Source organism: Triturus cristatus, chromosome 3_2, assembly GCF_964204655.1.
Source record: "Triturus cristatus chromosome 3_2, aTriCri1.1, whole genome shotgun sequence".
Lineage (NCBI taxonomy): Eukaryota > Metazoa > Chordata > Amphibia > Caudata > Salamandridae > Triturus > Triturus cristatus.
The window spans coordinates 868819866-868843328 of record NC_140584.1 but is presented as its reverse complement, the minus strand read 5'-3'; the positions used below and the strand labels follow the sequence as shown (position 1 = coordinate 868843328).

The following is a 23463-nucleotide window of genomic DNA, read 5'->3' as shown; positions in this document are numbered from 1 at the left end:
TATAGTTACTGTAGGCAACTATAACTCACGCGACCGTAATCCTCTGCTGATGACATATGTGTCTTTATGAAAAAAAAATATTTGTAATATATGTATAGCTAAAATTTAATGGAAGAAGACATGGGCAAATAAGTGTCTAAATACAGTATTAGCATCAGCAGAGGATTACGGTCGCGTGAGTTATAGTTGCCTACAGTAACTATAACGGGGGAATTTCATTGGTTTTTTATCAGTAAAATGTCCAGCTAACTATAACATGTGTGAAACCTATGGTTTTTTCAGTGAATATATATATATATGTATACACACACACACACATATATACACATATGCTATCACACACACACACACACACACACAAGTCAAAACGCATTGATGTTTGCTGTGGACTGTAAATAAAATTGTGCTATTGTGAAAACTTGGAGTACAGCAGTAATTTTGGTCTTTGGGTTGCAACAATACGGGGAATAGGTCTGTTCCCGCCACAAGCACCCACAACAAGTGTGCGTCGCAAACAACCTGACTGCATTGCTGTATATAGTATTTTGAAGTCTCCTCTGAGATTTGAAAAAGGTTGGAGAAATCCCCTTTTATGTTGGGCCCAACATTACAAATCCTACTGCATCCTGCTGACATGCTTGACCAGTAGGATGCAGGAGGCCATTAATCCCAGCAGCCTCAGAGTCAACCTCACTGAAATTTAGGACTGAGGCAGAAAGAGCAGGATCACAGCCCAAACGTCCTGGACTCTTCTTGCCAGGGGAAAGGCACCAAAACAAACCGCACCCAGAATGGCTCAGATGAAAGGGAGCATCAGAGAAGTAGTCAGGTGTGACTTAGGCATGCTGATAGTGAACCTCACGGAAGTCTGGATGTTCATCATAGTTAGAGGTCAGCCATCAAGATTGGGCAAGACTGGGATCACTGACCTCTGGAGTTGTGCTACCAACACAGCCATCACTTTAATCTGCATTTGCTTCGAAGTTCCGGGGAGCGGTGTGAAACATGCATCGAGAGGTGGAGTCGGCAAAGGCACCAGTAGGGGGTCAGTGGTGCGTAGAGTTTCACCCTTTGGTCTCGATTAGCCTTTGGATTCATCAATGCGCAGTCACTGCAGGCCTTAGAGGCGTGAGTCAACCCAGAGCACCACAGTCAACCTTAATGGGATGTCTCAGATATTTGTTTGTGACAGTCTTTACAAGGTTTAAACCTTCCCTTACATACTGGTTTTGTTTAGAATTGTATTGAGCTAAAGTGGTCTCAAAAAGACGAGAGATAGCACTGGATTCGCATCTTGTTCCACAGAAAGAAAGGAACGGACATCAGCACATGAGTGGCGCCTATACTGAGGACAAATTCAAAAGGTGAGGAATCTGTGGTTAGACGTCTTTATCAGAAATTGCTTTTAACACCTTTATTATTAGCACAGGAATACATAAATGACATTTACTGGTAATTAATTTGGGAAAAAGGGAGATGTGTTGTGGTCGGTTTCTCTCAGTCTTCTGTCTCAATGCTTTAAGTGAGTAATGTGGGCAGAATTTCAGCGTTGAGTGTCTGCGATTACAGGATGTGCTCGTTTGTTCAGGGAAGACCTGGTTTGGCAGTTCGGGCTGGATGGTTCCCACGAGGCACAGGGTCAAGACTGATTTTCATATAGCCGAGTCTGAACTGAGGTGGCAAACTGAACTAAAGAACAATGATGGATTCAGCCAGATCTGTGACTGGGGGTGAGTGTCTGAAAAGTTTCAGCGTTCTGTCCATCATCGCCTTGCGTTTGCTTTGTTCGCCCTAAGTTGGCAGGGTATGCCCCGACGTGGGTCCCTTGCTCACTTTTCCACTAGATTCAAGCTAGTCTGGCTGATATGGAGTGTTACCCCGAAACCGGTCCCAGGATGCTCAGGGAAGACCTGGCTTGGCAGTTCGGGCTGGACTGTTCCCATGAGGCACAGGGTCAAGAATGATTTGCATATAGCTGGGTCTGAACTGAGGTGGCGAAGTGACCTAAAGAACGATAATGGATTCAACCCAGATCTGTGACTGGGGGCGAGAGTCTGAAAAGTTTCAGAGCTCTGTCCATAATTTCCTTGTGTTTGCTTTGCGCTGAGCTAATGTCATCATACTCCTGGTATGAAACCTTGGCCTAGCTTCTGAACCTACATGTAAGCTAGCATGGACTTGTATAAAAAAAAAAGCCCATCCATCCCCACACCCCATTTAGGGCATATGACGCCTTGTTGGTCTCCGCCTCCAGTCATCAGAACATGTTAGTCGCAGCTATCTCTTAACCTGACAAACCATATCAGTAAATCCTGAGACTATATATTCACAGCACTGATAAAGAAAGCTCAGGAAAATTCAGGTACATTAACTGGGTAAAGGAAAACTCTTACCTGCTCAGAATACTGTAGGGCCAACTGTGGTATCACCTGTCAAAAGGGAAGAGGCAAAACATTTAGCAAAGAGCTTCCAATGTCAAGCAACATAAATGCAAGGGAGACAGCAGACCTTCTTCAAACACAGAAGGCCCCCCGTGTAGCCACAAACTTAACAGCAAGAGCAGCAGCAACCACACACTTTACATCAGCAGCAACAGCAATGTAGGCTACCAATTGGCCGGACGGGGTAGCAACAGTTCATGCTTCTCTCATACCCACAACTCATTCTCTTCCTCTCCGACAACACCACAAACACCAAGAACAACTTCCACAACTGCATGACAGATGTCGCCAACTAGATGACGGACCACTGCCTGAAGCTCAACTCGGACAAGACAAATGTACTAATTTTCAGAAACAAAAGCTCCCCGTGGGAGACATCCTGGTGGCCCTCAGAACTAATCCTAGCCCCACTGACCACGGTAGGAACCTAGGAATCATTCTGGACAACAAGCTAATCATGACGACACAGGTCAACTCTGTCTCCTCCTCCTGCTTGGTAAGATTATCAAATGGCTACCCCAAAGATCAAGACACACCATCACCCAGGCCCTCCTCTCCAGACGATTGGACTACGGCAACGCTCTCTACGCAGGGATCACAGCTCACCTCCGACGAGGACTACAGACCATACAGAATGCTGCAGCCACACTCATTCTGAATCTACCTAGATGAACCCTCATCACCGCCTCTTCAGGGAACTCAATTGGCTCTCTGTACAGAAAAGATGCCATTTCAAGCTACTAGCCCATGCATACAAGGCCCCACACAACTGCCGACCTTCCTACTTGAACCACTGCCTAAACTTCCATCAGCTTACTAGACACCTCCGTTCTGCATCCTTTTCTCTAGCCCTCACCCCCCACATCTGATGTAGAAGTTACAGAGGACACTTCTCCTACCAGCAGCAAAGACATGGAATGAGCTACCCTTTCATCTATGGACCACCCCATCACTTTCTGAGTTCTGAAAGTCCCTAAAAACCTGGCTATTAAGCTAATCAACTGGACCCTGCCAGTGTCTGGATACCCTATATGGACATTTGGAATTGAAAGTGATGTAGCAACATTATCTCAACAAGGGATCACGTTTGTAGCATGCGTCTGTAGATCCCATACTGTGCACATATCTGTCAGTATGTGTGGGCTCGGAATGTTACATGTTGGTTTACCTTCGAAGAGAGAGTTTTAGTTTCAAGGTGATTCGTGGTTACCCTAGTATGAAAGTGCACCAGGACACAAATGCCATCTCGGACAGTTTTTTTCTGCCATTAGGTTTGGGCATGTTTTGCTTGCTTCATAAGAATTGCAACACAGGAGAAACAGAAATGAGAATGACTTGTTTCAAAGAGATGGACTTGTTTGCGTGAGGGGGAAGCAGATGGAAAATAATGCACCTACATTCTGTCTCCCATGAAATAACACATTCGTTGGTTGGAATAACTTAGAACTTCCAATTAGTCTTCCTAGGGACCGTGACAAAAGCACCTGCTCAGGGTACAACTGATTTCTTTGCAAGAAATGAATTCAGCACAGACAGTATCAAAGGCACGTGCATTACATGGAGATGCAAAGCCAGAACTCTACTGGGAATCCCTCCACTACAGTGGCTGAGGTTGTTGAGGGATTTAACTCTGATGAAGGTTTGTGTTCTGGTACAGTGGAAGCCCATTAGGAGAGTCCAATTTCTGTATCACCCAGTGACTCCTACTCTGGAAATGAACTTTCAAGCAGCCTCTGTGAAACCTGCACCAAGGAAAAATACCATAACTAGGTTTTTGGGCTAAATTCTGAGGATTGTCAGAGCAACCACAGCATCAAAATGGCAACACTCCAGTCACACACACAGTATCTTCATTTGGGAGATAGACCTCAAAAGGAGCTTAAACTCTATGGCAAGGAACTATCTGAGAGTGCCATGCCTTGACTGAGACACTGCCTCTTTCAGCCACCTCATCGGCTCAGAAGTCAGCCACGCTTCAAATAATCTAGGTCATTTGATGCTAAAAGGCACCTTTGACATTCAAGGATTCTCATACACAAGACCCACAATCTCACAGTGGAAAGGACACCGAAATACCTTTGACACCAAAGATGCCACCTTTGCTTCTAATCCAAAAGTAATACAACCCTGAAAACAGAACATCTACCACAGGACACTTAGAAGTTGACATCTTCACACCTAGAAGTATGCCAATGCAGTCACACCAAGAACTGCAGCTAATAAGGTCCAGCTACATGTAGAGAAAGAGGGCGATTTCATCACTGATAGGCTGTCCAAAACAGAGCATAGTACATCATTTCTCCCAATCGCAAAATGATGCATTTTCCCATCAGCCATCTGTACAGTAAGTGACACCACTGGATTTACCATCATTAATTTGCACAGGAAATGAATTCACTGGTTTCTAGCTAAAATTGTTTTTAAAAGAGGAAGTAAGGCAAAAGGATTGCATTTTTAATCATCCTTCTGCACAGGAAGTGATACCATTGCATATCCCATCATTTAACTGCACATGAATTGACATTACTGGATTTCCCATCATCCATCTGTACAGGGAGTGACTAGTTCTCCTCTTACCCTGCCAACCGAAACCAGTTTGTTCACATGGGCATTTACAGGTCACAAAAGATTCCCGTCACCTGTGGAGTCCCCCAGGGCTCAATACTGTCTCCTGTCATTTTCAACCTATACATGGAGCCGCTCTGTGCCCTACTCACAGATGATACACAACTCTACTTGAGTGTTCTCTGCTTCAGACATCCAATGCATCAAACAGAGTTTGCACGTCATCCAGAGTTTGAGGTCCAGCGCATACCTGAAGCTCAACCCCACCAAGACAGATTTCCTATTATTTGTCAAGAACAAGAAACAAGAAACAGTACAAACCTCATCAATGATACGAACCTTGACAGTCCCAATCCCAACTTTCACAGAATGCCAAGTCACTTGTATTCACCCTCGACATAAACCTCACCCTATAGGAACGCACTGCCAAAAACAAAGACTGCCTCGTAGTGGCTCTCGCTTGTAAAGAAAGTCAAACCACTTAATTCCGAAAACTACTTCAGGGCTGCTGTTCAAGTCCTCGTAGTCTTGCATCTGGTTGATGGTAATGCCCTGTTCCATGGCCTCCCAGACACCACACTGGCACCCTTAGAACCATCCTACATGCTGCAGCACATCTCATCCAGGGTCTGAAGAAATATGATCATATGACGCCCGACCTGATGGAATACCATTGGCTCCCCTTGGAGCATCTTTAAAACCAGATGCATCATTTATAAAGCTATCAGAACCAGCACCCCCAGCTCATTTTGCAGACAAGCTCACCATCTCTGGTGGATCTTGGCACAGGCACAGCCAGACTCTTGATTAAGAAGTTGAAAAAATAAGACTGTAGGTCTTTTCCATCTATGCATCCAGGATCTGGAACAACATCCCCATATCCATCAGGACAACCCCAACGTTGCTTCAATTTAGGAAACAATTGAAGACTCACCTCTTTAAAGAACACTACATCAAAATGCATGAACCATCCTCAACTTGGCTCCATCTCCTCTTACTCACAGTTGACCTTATGCTTGTCTTTGAACATCTACAACACTACACTGCCTTTTGGCTAGGATTGCATTACAGAGATTCCATATAAATGCATAGATACATGCTAAAATGCATAGGACCCAATCAAAGAAAGATCAGTCACACGAAGGTTGGAGAAAAAGTACAGGGCAGCACCACAAAATAGCATATTCATACACAGGAAATTGCAGCTCGAAACGCTACCAGTCCACATAGCATAGAAATGATAACTGATGAATGAAACTAGGAATATATCACCACTGGACAAAGAGTAATAAGACTGACGCTGCTAGAAAACTTCTTTTATGGGGGTAGAAATGTATTGGTGCATTGCAAATTCCATGACCTGTCTATGATAGGCATCAGTGGGAGGTAACTGGAGAAATGAGGAAAACGTCAATATAAGGTGCACCCTGGAAGCGACAGATACAGCCCTCAGATAGGTCAATACTAGCTATGACTGGTTTTGCATTCCTGAATTAGACCACAGACAGCAGAGATGTTGAAAAGAATGAAAAAGACACTGACAAACTAAGGCTATGGGTGTCCTCCTGCATTAGCCACAAAAGACCGACTTCCATAGGCCACAGGTACAACCAGCTCCAAAGTCAAGCCCTAGTACTAGGAGACAAATCTATCAGCAACAGCAGCCCTTTGAGGAAGAATAATAGTCAGGATGGCAAAGCTAATACTCCAGAGGAAGCTATTGTGCCAACGGCAGAGGCAAGCACCTCTGCCATTAAGCAATGACCATCCTCTGATTTCCCACCCAGATTGCCCAACACATGTTGAGCGCGAACTAGCATTACATCTTCTTTAGTGGGAGGATAGATTCTCCATCAATGGGTGCTATCCACCTTTGTGCACTGCTACTGCCTATACTTTCATACCATCCCTCCAAATTATCCTCCCTTCTGCTGCAAAATCAACAGGTATCATCACAAACTGTTGATGGAGGAGGTACAGGCGCTTATATCAAAAGGAGAGATAGAGTTAATGACAGCATATCTTGTGGTAGTAAGGAGTGTACTCAACGTACTTTTTTCATCCCCAAAAGGGACAAGATACTGTGATCAATCTTGGGAGTTACGGTTACATCATTTTAAACCCACTTCAAGATGACCACTTTGCAGGATGTCATTCCATTCTCCAGAAATGTGACTGCATGGCAACCCTCAATGCCAAGGTCACCTTTTACATGATCATACACAAGGCTCATCCCTAGAACCTGAGACTTTTGATACATGGTATTCATTAAAAATGTAAAGCTTTACGAAGTAGGATGATCACAGCCCCCAGAGTCTATACCAAATGCCTCTAGGTACTGCCAGCACACTTATGTCGCAGCCAAAGTCATGTGTTTTCTACTGGCTGGTAAAGGGGACAAGCTATGCGCAACGCCTTCCGCACATCTATAATGTACATAACAGCAATGATTTTCTTCTGCTCTAGAACGTTGGGAGCAGTTTTTAATTATTTTAATCATTATTTAATTGATTGAATAAAATACTGGGGCTGAATGGTACATTAGCTGTATCTTTGGTCTCCAGTCTGCAAAGCTGTGCGAACACAGCTGGGTTGCTGAGAAGCCATTTTTTAGGTCTCGCCTGACCCAGTGCATGCGCTGGTCTGGCGAGAGTTATTGAGAGGGCTCCAAAAAGGGCTACCAGGCCAGCCAAGAGCTACAGTGCATGTGAGCAGGCGCGCGCGCCGCGCTTTACCGAGATTACTTTCACTTTCGCACCCGCACGGCCGCTTGGCATAGCCAATAGGTCTCGCTTTTGGGACCTTATAAGTATTTAGTTATGCAACTGTTGCATGGCTAAATACTTATAAGGTCCCAAAGGCGAGACCTATTGGCTATGCCAATGCTTGTCCTTCTTCTGGATACTTTAAGCCCCAATTTTTAGAGGCCACGAATTGTGGTGGCTTGGGGATGCAATTAGGTGCACCGTTCTTAACGAAGCGGGAGCGCCAATGTGCAGCCTATGATCTAGGCACCAGCCAATGCTTTCTTCCACACTAGCACTTTGGGGGCAGTTTTAAGTGTTATTTTAAATACTTGAATGAAATACTGCTGGTGAATGATACATTAAATAGATCTTGCACTTAGCTCCCCGGTCCGCAAAGCTCTGTTGCACTGTAACCATGTTTCCTTCTTGTGGATACTGTAAGCCGCCATTTTTAGATGACAAGCGTCCTAGTGGTTAGGCATACAATTAAGCACACTTTTAAGGAAGGTGGCTGTGCAGACATGTGAAGTAGGAGCTCCAAAGAAGAGTCTTGCCACACCCAACTGCACCGTTCCATGCCCAGCTCCAGCCTTGCTGTCCTTTTAAACCCAGCAACCTCCTGAAGAATCATATATTTGGAAAAGACAGAACTCATGGAACTAGAAGCTATGGGTAAGTGAAATGTTAATTTGCAGACACAGCATATTATTGGATCATTGTCTTGCTTTAAATGCCATCAGTTGCTAAAGGTTGGAGTAGAGCCAGAAATAGGACCTGATCCTAATCACAAAATCTCCGGAGAAAGGCAAATGCATTAGGTGGAACACGCAAGCAACATTACAGGGTGTATTATTAACGCACATTCACTCCCAAAGCATGTTTTTGTAATTTCCAAATTTTTAATTGACAAGGATGTGGACTTCATGTTGTTAACAGAAACATGGCTTAATGAGTTATCAAATTTTAATATTGCCATGGCCGTCCCATGGGGATAATAAATTACTCATGAGGACAGTACAGAACAAGCATTGGCATAGCCAATAGGTCTCGCTTTTGGGACTTTATAAGTATTTAGTTATGCAGCACAATATCCTTTGTGCAACAATATCAACCGTTGCATGGCTAAACACTTATAAGGTCCCAAAGGCGAGACCTGTTGGCTATGATTATGCTGGTTTAAAGCCTTGCTGCATAGCAGCAGCCCTGCTGTACAACATGGCTAAACATTGACAAACCCAATAGCTCTCAAGCCGTGAGACCAATTGGCTTTGCCAGTGCTTGTTTCGATTTTCTCTGTCAGTACAATCAGGTTTTCCAAGCAGCTTTGACGTTCATCTGGTCAAATGCATTCAGTGGTGATTTAAATGCAGGCCTCACCAGCTCTGCTAGAAATGTTGTCCGCTCCTATGCAGGTTTGAGCGCTGGTTGAAAACAAACATTCTAAAAAGAAACAAAAAAAAAAACCTCACATTCCTTGGGGAATGAAAAAACGAGCTGCTTATCGAGTAGTCATCCATCACCCCATGAAGGTATCAATTAGTACTGAAGTACTGAAGGCGGTTGGAAACATTTAGAGGCTTGACCAACACATTGGTAAAAGGTTTAGTTTCCCAGATGCGAATAAGTTTCCATTCGGAGGTACTCTGCTCAGACTGCCTGAAAAATGACTCTGCAATCTTTAGGAATGTCCAGAGATCAATCCTCGATTGTTCACTGAAGCGCGGCTGCATTCACACAATTTCTGATTTGGTCTGGTCAGGAGGGAGGGAGGGGATGAGCTGTGAAGGCGATTGGTCTGTCCACCTTCATCCTGATTAAGCCCAAGGACCAATGAGTTTGACCCAGAGCTGCCACGTCAAACCATCAGCTCTCAGGTTTTTCGGAACAGCCATGCAACGAGGGCAGGGGGATGGAAAACATGAGCAAATATCTGTTCTGTGACGTCGCAAAGAGGTGCAGGGTGACATGGCTGAAAATATCAGGGCAAGCCGTCTGCCATCTAGCTACCATTCTCAACAAGCATTGGCCGCGCGAGCGGCCGCGAGACGTGATATGTGGTGGGGGAGAAGGAGAAGCTGGAGTTGTGTGTGCACGCGCGCTAAAAGAATAAAAAAAAGGACGTGAGTGGTGCGCGCGCGTTCGCGCCTCCGCTCGTGCATGTGCGCGTAACCGCACGCTCCATGCCAGCAAGAAGCATGTGGTTGGACTTTTCAAAGCCCACTACTAAATGTCTCGCAGAGCAGCACATGAGCTAGCTCAGGCGAGACCTAAAAAAGGGGCAGAGGCCTAACAATCATGTTTCATCACTCTCTCCACAAAATGGCTTAACGGAGCTGGAAGATACATGGTATTGTCACTCGCAACAATCCTTCTCAGAAGCTTTAATTTTCCATCCACCCGGTTATGCTTCTGGATTTGTCAAATCCTTTCTGAGGCCAGGCATTAAGATGGCTCCAGCCATTCCTCTGTAGCAACGAGCAGTAACAATCTCCAATGTGATTTTGAGAAGTAAGACACCCACATGTAGAGTTCCTCAGGGCTACTCTTTGGGCCCTACTCTGTTCAAAGTTTACATTGCCCCGTGCTAATATTAATAGTGTAAACTGGGATGGGGGCGTGGCTTGATGCTGATGGAGTAGGAAGCTATTATCTGCGCACCCGGCGGCAAGCCCCCATCCACTGACATCCTGTAAAATCCAGCGGATCCAGGGGGCCTCTGCTACTGAAATTGTCCCCTTGAGAGTGGAGGACACTCCAGTGGGGAGGGGGGGGGGGGGGGAGGGGGATTGGGCTAGGGGGAAAGTAGCACGGAGGCACGGAAACAGTACCCCGGGGCAGAGAAGGACAACCGAGCAGTGGAGAAAAGATGGCGCCCGCGACAGCCTAACAGAACCCCTGCCCCCTCCAGAGGCACCGCAGCCTCGAGTCTTTTGGGAAGGTGTGTTATCTGGCAAGACCTGGGTAGCACAAACAGGGGAACAGGATTAGTGTGCTGGAAGCTATTGGGAGCATGAATGACTGTACTGCGGGCGGCCAAGAGGGAAAATAGTGCCCACGGCTTTCACTTAGCCCGCGATCGGTGAACTCCTGAGGGAAGGAGGGGACCTAGTGAAGCCCACTGAAGTCCCAACAACCGAGGATTGAGCTGGCGAGTTCCTACCTCTGTAAAAGTAAGGGGCGAGCTGCCTGGACACTGTGGCCAGAAAAGGGGTTGTCGCGGGGAGCGCCGCGAGCCAGACTGCTAGCGGCTGAAACCGCAGAGAGGAATTGAGCTGCGGAGTTGAGAGGAGCGGGTACCAAGGCAAAGAGGAGGGCCCAATCAAAAGAAGAGGGAGTGCTCAGAGGAAAAGATAGCATAAGGACCACGCAGGGGACAGAAAAATATGAACCAGCTGTGCAAACACACAGGGCTCCAGCTGAGCGGACCCGACCGGCGGCCTGGACAGATGGCTATCCCCCGGGGCTAGCTCTGTGGCTTAACCCCTGACACACGGAGGGTGGAGGAGTGAGGACCCTCGCGGAAGATCGAAAAGAAGGGCCTGGGTTCCCATGGGAGAAGGCCTGAACATGCATCTCGGAGGCAGGAAGAGGAAGGCTGGAATAGTGGAGGACGGGCCCCCACTTTGGATATGCCTAAACGACCTATGTCCCAACGAGTGAAGGGGCTACACAGAGGGGACTATAGAGCAGTGCCACACATTTCAGTTGAGACGACTGGGGGGATTGGCCTCTCGGAGGAGCCCTGGAGCCATGACCTGTGAGAAGCAAGCACAGCGACACAACCGGAAGTCACCAGATATAACACAGCCCTGATCTGGGACCCAGTGAATGGGTCTGTGGAACAATTAAACAGAGGCTCGTGGAAGAGAGCAAATCTCGGGAAAAATGGACACCAATAGAGAACCCTCCAGCATGGGGAAAGTTACTTACAAAAGAGACCCTGAGCCACAGGACCTGGAATTCAACAATATAGGGGACTCAGAATGACAGACACACGACCCAGAGGGAGCCCCCGGCTGGCTCAACACTCCAAGATATTCTACAAGCTATAGAGACTTCAAGGGTGGCTGTGGAAACTAAAATTTACACTCTCAGAGAGGACCTGGGACTCCTTCGAGCAGACCACCGATGCTTGGCAGAACAGGTCACCACCAACGAAGGTGCCATAAGCGAAATGAGACCGAAGCAGATTACCACAGTAGATAAGTTAGCAGGGATGGAAACACAAATACACACTCTCGAGCTTAGAGCAGAAGATGCAGAAAATAGGTCACGCCAGAATAACCTGCGAATCGTAGGCCTTCCCGAAAATGTTGAGAGGACTAACAGGATTGGGTACCTTCAGAGATGGATCCATGAAGAGATAGCTGAGGAGGGTCTCACTCCTTATTTTGCTCTAGAACAGGCCCACAGAGTGCCGAGGAGGGACACCCACGCCCAGTGATAGCGCTGCTCTTGTTTTATAAAGACCGGGATCACATGCTCTGTCAAGCCCGACTGTGAATGCAGCTGGTGGTGAAAAAAGGACATCAGAATTTTCGCGAACTTCTCATGGAGGTACAGAAGCAAAGAGCATCCTTCCTGGTGGCCAAAAAAAAACTATGCCAACTCAGGACTCAGTACTCAATGATTTTTCCTGCAAAACAGAGTGGTGATAGCGGCAGGGACATGGTTCTTCACTATGCCAGAGGAGGCATGGGGGTGGATCGATCACCAGGCTCCCAACAGACAGGACCGAATCCCACAGGAAAGGCGGGAGAGGAAAACGGATCGACTGAGAGGAAGAGGAGGAAAACCTTTGTCTGCCCCTTGTGAGGCGGAAACGCAGAGAGAAAAAGACAAGGTGGTAGCGGCGATTGCATCGCTCAGTGCCTCCACAGCTGGGAATACATCCTCACTGACAGGGGAGGAGTCCAGGGACTCTGACTCAGATCACAGCTCCAGCACGATGGGAGGCCGCAGTCAGGAACTGCCGGTGGTGTCCCACAGAACAGTGGATGACATAATTTGAACAATACTGGACACCCATGTACAGGGGGGGGAAGAGAAGAAATGGGGGCCACTGTCGAGATTGCACTGCATAGGCCCCTGGGACCACCAGATAGTATTGCCGAGCTGAGCACTGGATTGGGGGGAGCCTCGTGGGGTCGGAGGAGGATTGCTCGGTCTTGGATTAGGCGTCTCGCACAGTCCCCCAAGTGTTACTTTTTCTGTTAGATTGTACGGATTGCAAAAAGTTTGGATGGGGGAGAATCACTCACTTGTCCTGGGGTGCGGGAGTTGGGGAGTTATCAAGTTGTTAGTAGGGGACACTGCAGGGAAACTATGCCAGGCACCTCGGCGCTGGCAATTAGTGGGGGTAGCACAGATCCTCCCTCAGGGAGCATCTTCAAGCAGAAAAGAGGGAATGCTGGGTAAGAATTATACAAATGGATAGCGACACGACATATAACATCATGACCTGGAACGTCGGGGGGATGCACTCAATGAGGAAACAATATAAAATATTCTCCTACTTGAATAGGAAGGAGATTCATATTGCCCTACTCCAGGAAACTCAAATCCTAGCTCTTGAAGGGGCAACACTCCATCGCAGATGGCGGGGGCAGGCATTTTACACCTCATTCTCAGCATTCGCTAGGGGAGTGCTGATCTGGATACGGGCGGGGTTACTTTTTAACACACGGGGATCTGGGCCAACCCGTAGGGCCGGTACCTAGTGATCACGGGTAGGCTGGATGGCCAAGATGCGACATTAATTAATGTGTATGGGCATAATTCGGAACACGTCGCATTTCTGGCCAACATGTCTGGCACACTGGCACCTACATTCCACCATCGTAGGGGGAGACTTCAACTGCATAGCTGATCTGATGCTAGATCGCTCCCATCCCCCACTCAGGAAAGCCCTGACTAACAGGACAGCGAGGGCCTTCGCAGAGTGGCAGACCAGGTGGGGTTTAGTGGACACATGGAGACGCATGCATCTGGTGGCTAGGGACTATTCATACTTCTCACACATATACGACCTGCACGTCTGGCTGGACAACATCCTGTGTTCCCCTGATACCCATGCCTTAGTAATATCTGATCACAACCCCGTCCTGCTAAGGCTGCGTTGGGGAGTACGTCGCAAACCCATCCCTACCTGGCACCTTAAACCGGAGGCGCTGGAGGACCAAGTCTTCCTCGAAGACACTAGAGGTCACATAACATAATACTTCTCTGAAAATGCAGACACAGCCTCATCCAGACAGGTGGAGTGGGACGCCTTCAAGGCAGTAATTCGGGGTCGCTGTATGGTGACATCTATCGCCGTGCGTCACGCGCTGGTAGTGGACGTGGAGGGCGCGGACCTTGAGTTATGTGAACTAGAGAAACAGGGACCTGGACACCCAGAGATCCAACAGGATCTCCTGGATGCGAAGGAGAGGGTAGCTGTCCAAGAAGAACGACTGTGATTCTTCAATTTTAAGAAATACATGCAGCATACACATGCAGAGAGCGACAGAGCGGGCAGGCTGCTAGCCTGGCTGGCCAACCCGAACCGCAGAGGGAATACTTTTGTGGAAATAGCAGACCAGGCTGGACACTACCTGTATAGACAGGAGGAGATAAACAGTAGACTCCTAGAGTTTTATGTGACTTTATACAGGAGCGCTAGGAGACGTGAAGAGGGAAAGATGGTGGACTACCTAGACTCACTACCCCTCCCCACCCTGTCAGGAGAAGACGCGGAGATATTGGAGGCAGGGATCACCGAGTTCGAAAAAAGGGTGGCTATTAAGGGCCTTGCCTGGGTCAAAACCCCAGGAACGGATGGTCTCCCCGCTGAGTTTCATGCCTCCTACGTGGAGGAGTTAGCCCCAAGACTAGCGAAATTATAGGCGGCGCCTGAGGAGGAGGGAGTGCTCTCCAGATCAACACAAGAGGCTTTAGTGATCCCTTTGCTTAAACCAGGAAAATCACCTCTTGACTGCGCGGCCTACAGACCATTATCTCTGCTTAATTTAGATTTTAAAATACGGAGTAAGATCTTGGTGACGAGACTCCTCCCATTCATAACTACTTTGCTCCATCCAGACCAGGCAGGGTTCATTCCGGCAGGAACATGGCCCTCAACATTAGACGACTTATCTGTACTGGAGGTGAGTGGTTGGGCAGAGAGAGAACTGGCAGTATTTGCAATTGACATAGAGAAGGTCTTTGATAGCCTCTCATGGGGGTTTCTGTGTGTGCAGTATTAGAACGCATGAAAGTAGGGACAGGGCTTCCTGAGATGGGTGCAACTGCTGTATAGGGAGCCCCTGGCGAGGGTGCGGATGGGCTGCACAATATCAGAGCAGTACCGAGTGGAGAGGGGGATGAGACAGTGGTGCCCCCTCTACCTCCTGCGGTTCGCCCTGGCCATGGAGTCATTGGCATGCCTTGCTCGGACAGGCGGTAGATATCAGGGCCTACAGATAGGAGGGCATACCCATCATATCGCCCTATATGCGGACGACCTCCTTTTGTTCCTGAGATACCTGGAGGGGGAACTGCAAGGAGCCAGGGAAATGCTGGCTGAGTTTGGGGAGGTATCATGGCTAAAAGTCAATTAACAGTAGATCGTGAGATCCTTAAAAGATAGTATGGACTTCTGGGGGACTCTCCCTGTGTCGGTTGCCGTTAGGGTGGCACTCTTAAAGATGATTGCCCTCCCACGATTACTGTTGTTCTTCAACACACTGCCGGTGTGGATCCCGAAAGCACAGTTCACCGAACTGGACTCGCTTATTACCTCATATATATGGGGCACGGAACGACGACGGGTAGCCTTGGCGTTATTGGAACGACTGACAGAGGAAGGGGGACTAGCGATCCCTGACTTTGAATCGTACTATCTAGCAGGAGAGATGCAGAGATTTAAGCAGTAGCTAGCGGAGAGGATGGTGTGGGGTGAGGTGGACCAATCACTCCAGAACGTGAGGTGCTCCTACGGACCTTACTGAGAATCGAGGCAACCCCGCGAGAGTGCACAACCGAACTGAACGTGATACAGCGCTGTTGGGGGAGATGTCTCCAGAAGACACGTACCCCGGTACCCTCCTCACCAGAACTCTCATTGATGATTGTGGGGCACTACCACACGGGGGCAGTGGAGAGGTCTGGGGGAGTGGGCACAGCCTGGAGCCACCAGACTGCGGGACTTGTACAGGGATGGGGAGCTATTGCAGTTTGAGGTATTTCAAGCAGACCGGGACATACTCCAGGGCAAATTTCTACTCCATGCAGCATTAACGGCGGCTATTGGGAGACACTGGGGGAGGGCACCCTGGAACCCAAGCAGCAGTTCACCTGCGGGTATCTGGGCACATTCAAGGTGGTCAAATGCCTATACAGAGCGGTTAGTAAGGATTTGCTCCAACCACTAACAACACTGAGACAGATGGGAGGCAGACCTCGGTATTCCTATGGAAGATAAGGATTGGGAAAATACACTGGCCAGGATACATATTATCTCGAGAACGCCTGATTCAGGAGGGTTCATTTTTATGTTCTGCCATGGGTATACCTCACCCCGGAAGACATTAACCAATAGTATCACAGAGAGGTTGCGAGGTGCCCACGATGCGGGGAAAGTTGGGGCAGACATGTTGCACATGTTCTGGGGCTGGCCAAATGTCCATACATACTGGCAAGAGGTTGCGGCTACAGTGGCAGAAATAACTGAACAAGAGGTCCCCTGTGAGCCAGCGCACCTTCTCCTCAGTCTATTTCCCCACACATCATGATCAAGGGTCACGGATGGCATCCAGGACCTAGCTCTCATTCTGGCAAAGCAAGAAATCACACAACGCTGGAAGACATCAGGAGAACCGCCAGTCACAAGGTGGAAACGGTAATTGATAACCTGGGCAGGTTGTGAGAGCAGGAATCTACTCAGGAATGCATGCAGGGGGATAGGCAATATTGAAAGAGCTAGAGCATGGGAAGCAATAGTGGAAAGTATGAAAAATCCAGAACCAGAATCAGGAGAATTCTCACCCTCATTGCAATCCCGGCAGGGGAGCTTGGATCGCCGGGACCAGGAAAGGGATGTAGAAAGGGCACACCTCAATGCGTAACAACGAAAAAATAAGCGGGACTGAATACAGTGGGAGAAGCAATAAGTGTAGACAGGGTAAGGCAATGATACCCCACACAATTGAATATTCATGGTATCCTGCAGTAGGGGAATGGGAGGGGGGAGTTCTAGTTGGGATTGTTCATACAATGAAATAAAACAGTATGCTGAAGGGGTAAATACTGTTGTATACAGAGTGGAACATGGGATATGATAATAAAAGGAAGATATAACACTGATAAAAATGAATACATATCAGGGATGTGGAATTCCTATAGCCCGACGCCCAGGACATATTGTTTGGGGTCAAGGGCAACAAGTTTTCATGTGCATTTTGTCCTTGGGACAAGTAGGCCCAACCCCCTGCAGCACAAACCCTTTGGCTGCCAGTTTGCAGTACAACATTATGGATCAGGGAAGTGCACTGTCTGCAGTTAAGTTAATATTTTTGTCAATAGTTAATGCTGTTCAAACTTGTATTTATGGTTCATTAATTGAAAGATTTAATTATTAGGGTGATTGCTGTAAGTAAATTTGCAAGCTCTGGCTGCATTACTGACAGTGGTTCCAGTATAAAAATGTGTGTACACGTTTTCAAGGTTTAGCAACATAAGGCTATGTATAATGTTCTCAGAATGCTTTCTGAATTGATGCAAATATTTGCAGAAACTTGTTAGCAAGATTGATTATTCTTTGCTTTCAAAATTAAATGTTCATAAAAAAATGAAAGCAAGGAAAAAACATTTTTCTAAACTACTGTAAAATTTCAGGTACCATTTCTTTGCAGCCTCATTTAGTAACATGTCTTAATGCATGCTAGTATTTCCTAAAAATATTCATAATGGAAAATCACTGTAACCAGTTTCAAGAAGATTAAAGGAAACAAAAAAACAAGCATTGGCAAAGCCAGTAGATCTAAAATTGATGGCCAGCTTTTTAGTTTTCTCAATGTGTGACTTGTTTTGGCATGGTTTTTGTAAAACCTTTTTGGTGTGGGAGCTGCCAGGCCCTCACCATTATAGCAAACATTGGCAAAACCAAAAATTGTTTTTGGTCTCAAAATGCACGCACTGCCACAGTAGTTACTGGCACTGAACAAAACTACGTTCTGTGCCGATATGCTCCTTGTGAAAGAGCAGAATGCTGTCACTCACAGTGAAGTCACCCGATACCGAGAAAGTCAGAATTTTAATAAACACAAAAGGTCAATGTCAACGCCATACCAAATCAGGGATTCAATTATTACAGAACATCTCAAAAGTTCACCCACGGTATATGTCCTCACATTAAGTGCAGCTATACAGCTTTCGTGGATTACCAAGAATTTACAGAATTAGGACAAGAAATAGTACTCATAGAAAATATTTGTCAACTGCATTTTAGCACGAGCAAATATGCATGTGTTGATTTGCTCATGCGAAAATCTGAGTGCTTGCAAGTTCACTTTCCCTCCAACCACTTTTTTCCCCAACTCTGGAAGAATGTCTGCCATTGTCAGGAGTAAATTTCCAACACTTCTCAGTATGGGAAAAGATTAGAAAAGCGTTGTTGGAAACCATTAAAACATGCAAGTTAGTAGGTTTGCACAGACTCAAAAGGGCATTCTAACCTTGGAACTATTGCTTACCACTACCTTTAGCTCCAGTATGTAGATTTGCGGCAACATAAAGGGATTGCAGGTTTTCAAACACCAATATGGTATGAGCCCTGGCATAATCAGAGGCCATATCAGAGCTCTTATATAATGAGATTGCTGCCATAATTTGTCGCCACACTACATGGCACCAAAGGGACAAGTGGATTTAGTTACAGGACAAGTAGATTTATGAAGCAACCTGCCCCATGGACAAGTAGATATTTTATTAAATTCCACACCCCTGCATATGTTGAAAAAACAAAATAAATCTGTTTAGAAAACAAATAGTGTAGTCTGAGATCAAAGTAGTCTCTAATACTGATAACACTCAGCTAATTCTATTAATTGACAAAAACCCAGATGCCCCTATGTCTCTCTTTAAAATTCGTCTAGCCAACGTTATAGAATTGATGCAGAGGAGTTACTTAAAGTGCAACTGAGGCAAGACTGAGATCCTTCTGTTTTGGAACCACTAAGAAACTTTCAATCAATAAATGGTGACCCGAAGGGCTGCCAATTCCCTTCTCCATCTCCAGCATTGGTGGCAAGAAACTTGGTAGTAAAATTTTAATTGACTCTTCATTCACAAGTTCTTTGTGTTGTCACTGCTCTGCACATATAAGAAATTATTGGATTTATGGCCACTAGAGAGTCGAAAAACTGTAGTCCATAAACTTATCACCTCTGGACTTGTTTGTGGCAACAGTCTCTATTTAGGGCTTCCCAAATTTATGATTAATCTGGTACAGGTGGTGCAAAATGCAGCAGCACGACTAGCCTTCAGAATACCTAGCCGTTCTATTTCCATCATCTTATACTCTTTCACTGGCTGCCAGTACCCAAGCATATTCAATTCAATGCACTTTAAGCACCCAGAGCATTTCATGATACAGAACCTAAATATCTTTCAGAAATATTCAACGCTACAATCAAACTGGAAACCTAAGATCCGTAATTCCTAAGCTTTTCAAAGGTTCCTAAAATCAAGTTGGCTAGAAAAGAAGGACAGTCTTTTTTTTCCTGGCAGAAAAAGCAAGGAATGGACCCCCTTTTGCTTTTCGATCAACTAATAATGAGAGTCATTTCAGAAAACAACTGAAAACGTGGTTATTCTCCTCCTCTGAATCCTGTGTAATAGTCGCAATACCTGTGATTTAAGATCAGCGTTGGGTGGCCCTTTAGGGCGGCTGTATGGGCTTTGTAAAACAAATTAATTCAAATCAACACGATTTCCACAAATTAGGACTCATCTAATGACAAAAAATCTTCCCTTTTGTCAGAGCAGACCCAGAGTTTTTTAGGAGCCACATTCAATACAGTTACAGGGTAAGCTTACCCCAGCAACAAGAGATAGAGTTGCAGAGGTTGATTTCCCTTCATTGGTACCACCTCCTCCAACAGAGTATGATAATACAACTGTTGGGAGTGATGGCATCATGCACTGTGATTGGGAGGATCTAGTGTTGGTGGAACACAGTGCTCAGCACAAACTGCAGCAATGAAACAAGATCAACTTGTTACTGGGTAGCTCTCTTCTCAATCCACAGCCAGAGATAACTATGAACATTGACACATTGCTCACAGGTTGGGGAGTGCAAATGAGCAACCTCACCACTCAGGGCTAGTGGTCTCCTGAAGAGCAACTCCTTCACTTCAATGTGTTGGAGGTAGAGTTAGCCCTTTGAGGGCTCAATCCTAGCTGAAAAAGCATTACACACATTAAATGTAAGGATGAACTACACTGACAGTGCAGAGTTCATTACAAAATCTAAACAAATTTTGCTTGCTTTTGCAAAGACACATCTTGGCAATCTTATCTCAAAGGCAGGGTTAGCTAGATGGATTGTTATAGGCATTCAGATTTGCATGCCAAAGACAAATGCACAGAGCATGACACACCGAGAGCACATTCCACTCATACAATAAGAGTCAGAATCGTGCTCTTAGGAAATAGTACACTTTCAGATATTTGTAAGGCTGCCAGCTGGGCTTTAAGGATATTCAAGCCGGACACAAAGAGCCAGTCTAGTAGAATGTACTTTAAACATTATTCCAAACATTGTCCACCTTTGCTTGCAACACTGCTCTTCAGTCTACTGCTACACATGATGTAAACGGAAAGCTGTATAACAATCGGTTAGCAGCCTGTAGAATCACATTTGCCCTACCAAACTCCCTGGAAGTGAGCTGTGTTTAAGACATGTTTTTCATTTACTTTCACTTTAATATTTACGTGCGTTTTCTCCAGTACACAAGCGTTGTAACATTTAACTTCTACACACATATATGTACCCATCGAGATATAAAATTTTAAAAAACACACAATCTGAGGAGGAGGAGTCTGTGTCCTGGTGCATTGTGGAGAGATGCCACAAGCCACCTTGAAAGGTAAACTCCTTCCTGGAATGTTGCAAGCTCAACACCTGATTGTAGGAGCGAGCACAGCATGTGAATTTACAGCACCATAGACCTCAATAAGATTGCTACAGGTACGTAACATTTTCCATATAGTTCTTGGAGAATGTGGTGATGGAACCGTTGATGAACATTACGGCAGTGGATTTGGGAACAGAATTCTAACAGGAACAATCTATTTGACTATTGCATATCTCCTTTGATTTCTTGTAGCACTAGAGTGCATTTTGGGAGATGCCTGGCACCCGTATCCTCACATAGCCGCCATTTTACTTGGAGCGGCTAGCCTCATTATTGACTGCTTCATCCTCTGATTTTATGAGTTTTAGCTTTCACGCCTTTATTTTAACTTACTTTATTTTCGTCAGTAGCTGCACTTCACAAGGGAGCTTTTGGATAGCAGTGGGGGTTGCTGGGCTCTTGTCGTCGTTTATTTTGCCCACACTTTAAAAAAAATCACTGCCCTGAATAGCGCTCATTTAAGTCGGCCTGACAGCGCATTCACGCTGCTGGTCTGCCGAAGGCGTACCAAATGCAAGCCCGTCGGCACCCATCGCACTCCGTGCCAGTACCCCTGCTGGTTTAACGACCCACATGGAGGCCAGTATTCGATACTTGAGGGACAAGTTGCTCAAACTAAACTCCCCAGGTCAGGTATGCCCCATCCGCACTTTGAACGAGGACACATGAACTTGTACCACTTGTAAGGTTGCCTTAACCAACACTAAAGTTAAGTCCCCTCACTCTTCCGCTCCAGCAGCTAAAAGAAATGTTAAAGATATGGACAGATGGCTAGCTGCTGGTGCAGTCTCATTAATGCCAGATCATTAATAAAAAAATGCAATTGCATTGAAAACCATTTGCTAGACTCAACTCAATTCGGCTTCAGAAGCTGTCACAGCACAGAATTGGCCCTTATCACTGCCTCAGAAGAACTCAGACAGACTTTGGGTGCTGGTGGCAATGCTGCATTGATTTTATGACACCTTTCAGCAGCATATGACCTTCGAAGGCCAAATTAACCAAATAACCTCTTCTTTTTTTCCTTTTAAAATTGCTCAGGAAAGTTCTCCCCTTCATCCTAAAAGAACTACAGAAAACAGTGGTGGCCGGTCTGATTGTCTCCAAACTGGACTACTATAACGCACTTTTCACTAACATTCAGAAAATATTGTTTAAACAAGCTAGAGACTTTACAGAACGAAGTTGCATGATTGCTTTCAGGCATACCAAAACACAAATCTGTGACAAGCTCTAGTACAGCTTCACTGGCTTCTTGTTAAGAAGCGCCTCGACTTCAAGGCACTGAAGCCCTGAAAATCTTAAACAGCAATGTCAGCTCTACACCCGTAGTAGGAGCCTTTGGTCTGTGTCTGCCTACAATCTAGTGACTCCTAAATTTAAGAGATCAACCTGGGGTGGCAAGAGATTTGTGACCTGCACTGCCAGGAAATGGAACTCCATGCCCCTCAGTCTTAAAACAAAGACTGAGCATTATAAACATTTCTCTTCAATCAATATCTCTATTCCATCTGTTAGGCCAGCACCTAAACAACTCTGTGTATTCGAGCTATACACATTTTTTTTCCATTTCATTCTTATCTTTAGGCCATGGTTTAACACAACAGTTTCCAGCTCATGTTTCCAGGAGATCACATGGGTCTTGTGATACACAGGATCTTATGCAACTGTATCATAGCACGAGCTCCACCTCAAGCATGTTTGATCTGTATTTGTGTCCACTATTCCCACTGCACAGGGCAGTCAACAATTAGCAAATAAAAATGAACGCATTATTCAAAAATTTAAGCACAGACCCTGAAATCCTATTTGTACAGATATCATCAGCTGGTAACTTTTGAGAACAGCAAAATACATTTTAAACAAGCATTGGCAAATCCAACCAGTCTCCGCAATATTGACGTTGTCAATGTTGATGTCTTATAGGTGTCTCTTATGGAGTGGAGTGGATGTATGTGATGTAGGGTAGAATTGTTGTGGAATTGTGTGGGGTGGACTTGTGTGGGGTGGACTTGGGTGGTGTAGAGTGGAGTTGAGTGTAGTTAAACTATGTGGCATTGTGTGCATTGGAATTATGTGGGTAGTAATTATGTGGTTTTGAGTGTAGTGGAATTATGTGGAATGGTATTGTGTGCTGGGGGGTGGCATGTGGTGGAGTGGAATTATGTGGTGTAGTGTTGAATTTGGTAGCATGATACATAATACATAGCAGCCCCGGGTACTATTTGTGCAAGTGAGGCCTGTGTGTGAGGTCTGCACTATTGAGCTCCTCTTATCTGATTGCAATGCCATGAGAAATAAAGAAATCATGTGCTTAGTAGATGCTTGGTGTTAGCATACAGCACCATTTAAAACAAAATAACCAACAAAAACTCAATGACGAAAAGAAGAAAGCAAGTCAGTTTGTGTAAATGAAATCTGAGGAGCAGAGATGTGGCCACAAGACTGCTTCCAGTTCATGGCCAATGGGCTACTTACCTTTAGGGTGACTACACCCTTGTATATCTCCCCTCCCTGTGGGGGAGTGGGTAT

General features: G+C 45.9%; 1 protein-coding gene across 1 annotated transcript in view; it reads right to left on the bottom strand.

Annotated features, from left to right (window-relative positions):
• TP53I13 (tumor protein p53 inducible protein 13) overlaps positions 1-23463 on the bottom strand; it is a 143801-nt gene that overhangs the window by 85564 nt on the left and 34774 nt on the right. The window contains exon 3 of the mRNA XM_085649209.1: positions 2394-2429. Within this exon, the coding sequence (XP_085505335.1) occupies positions 2394-2429 (36 nt within the window). The remainder of the gene's footprint in view (positions 1-2393; positions 2430-23463) is intronic.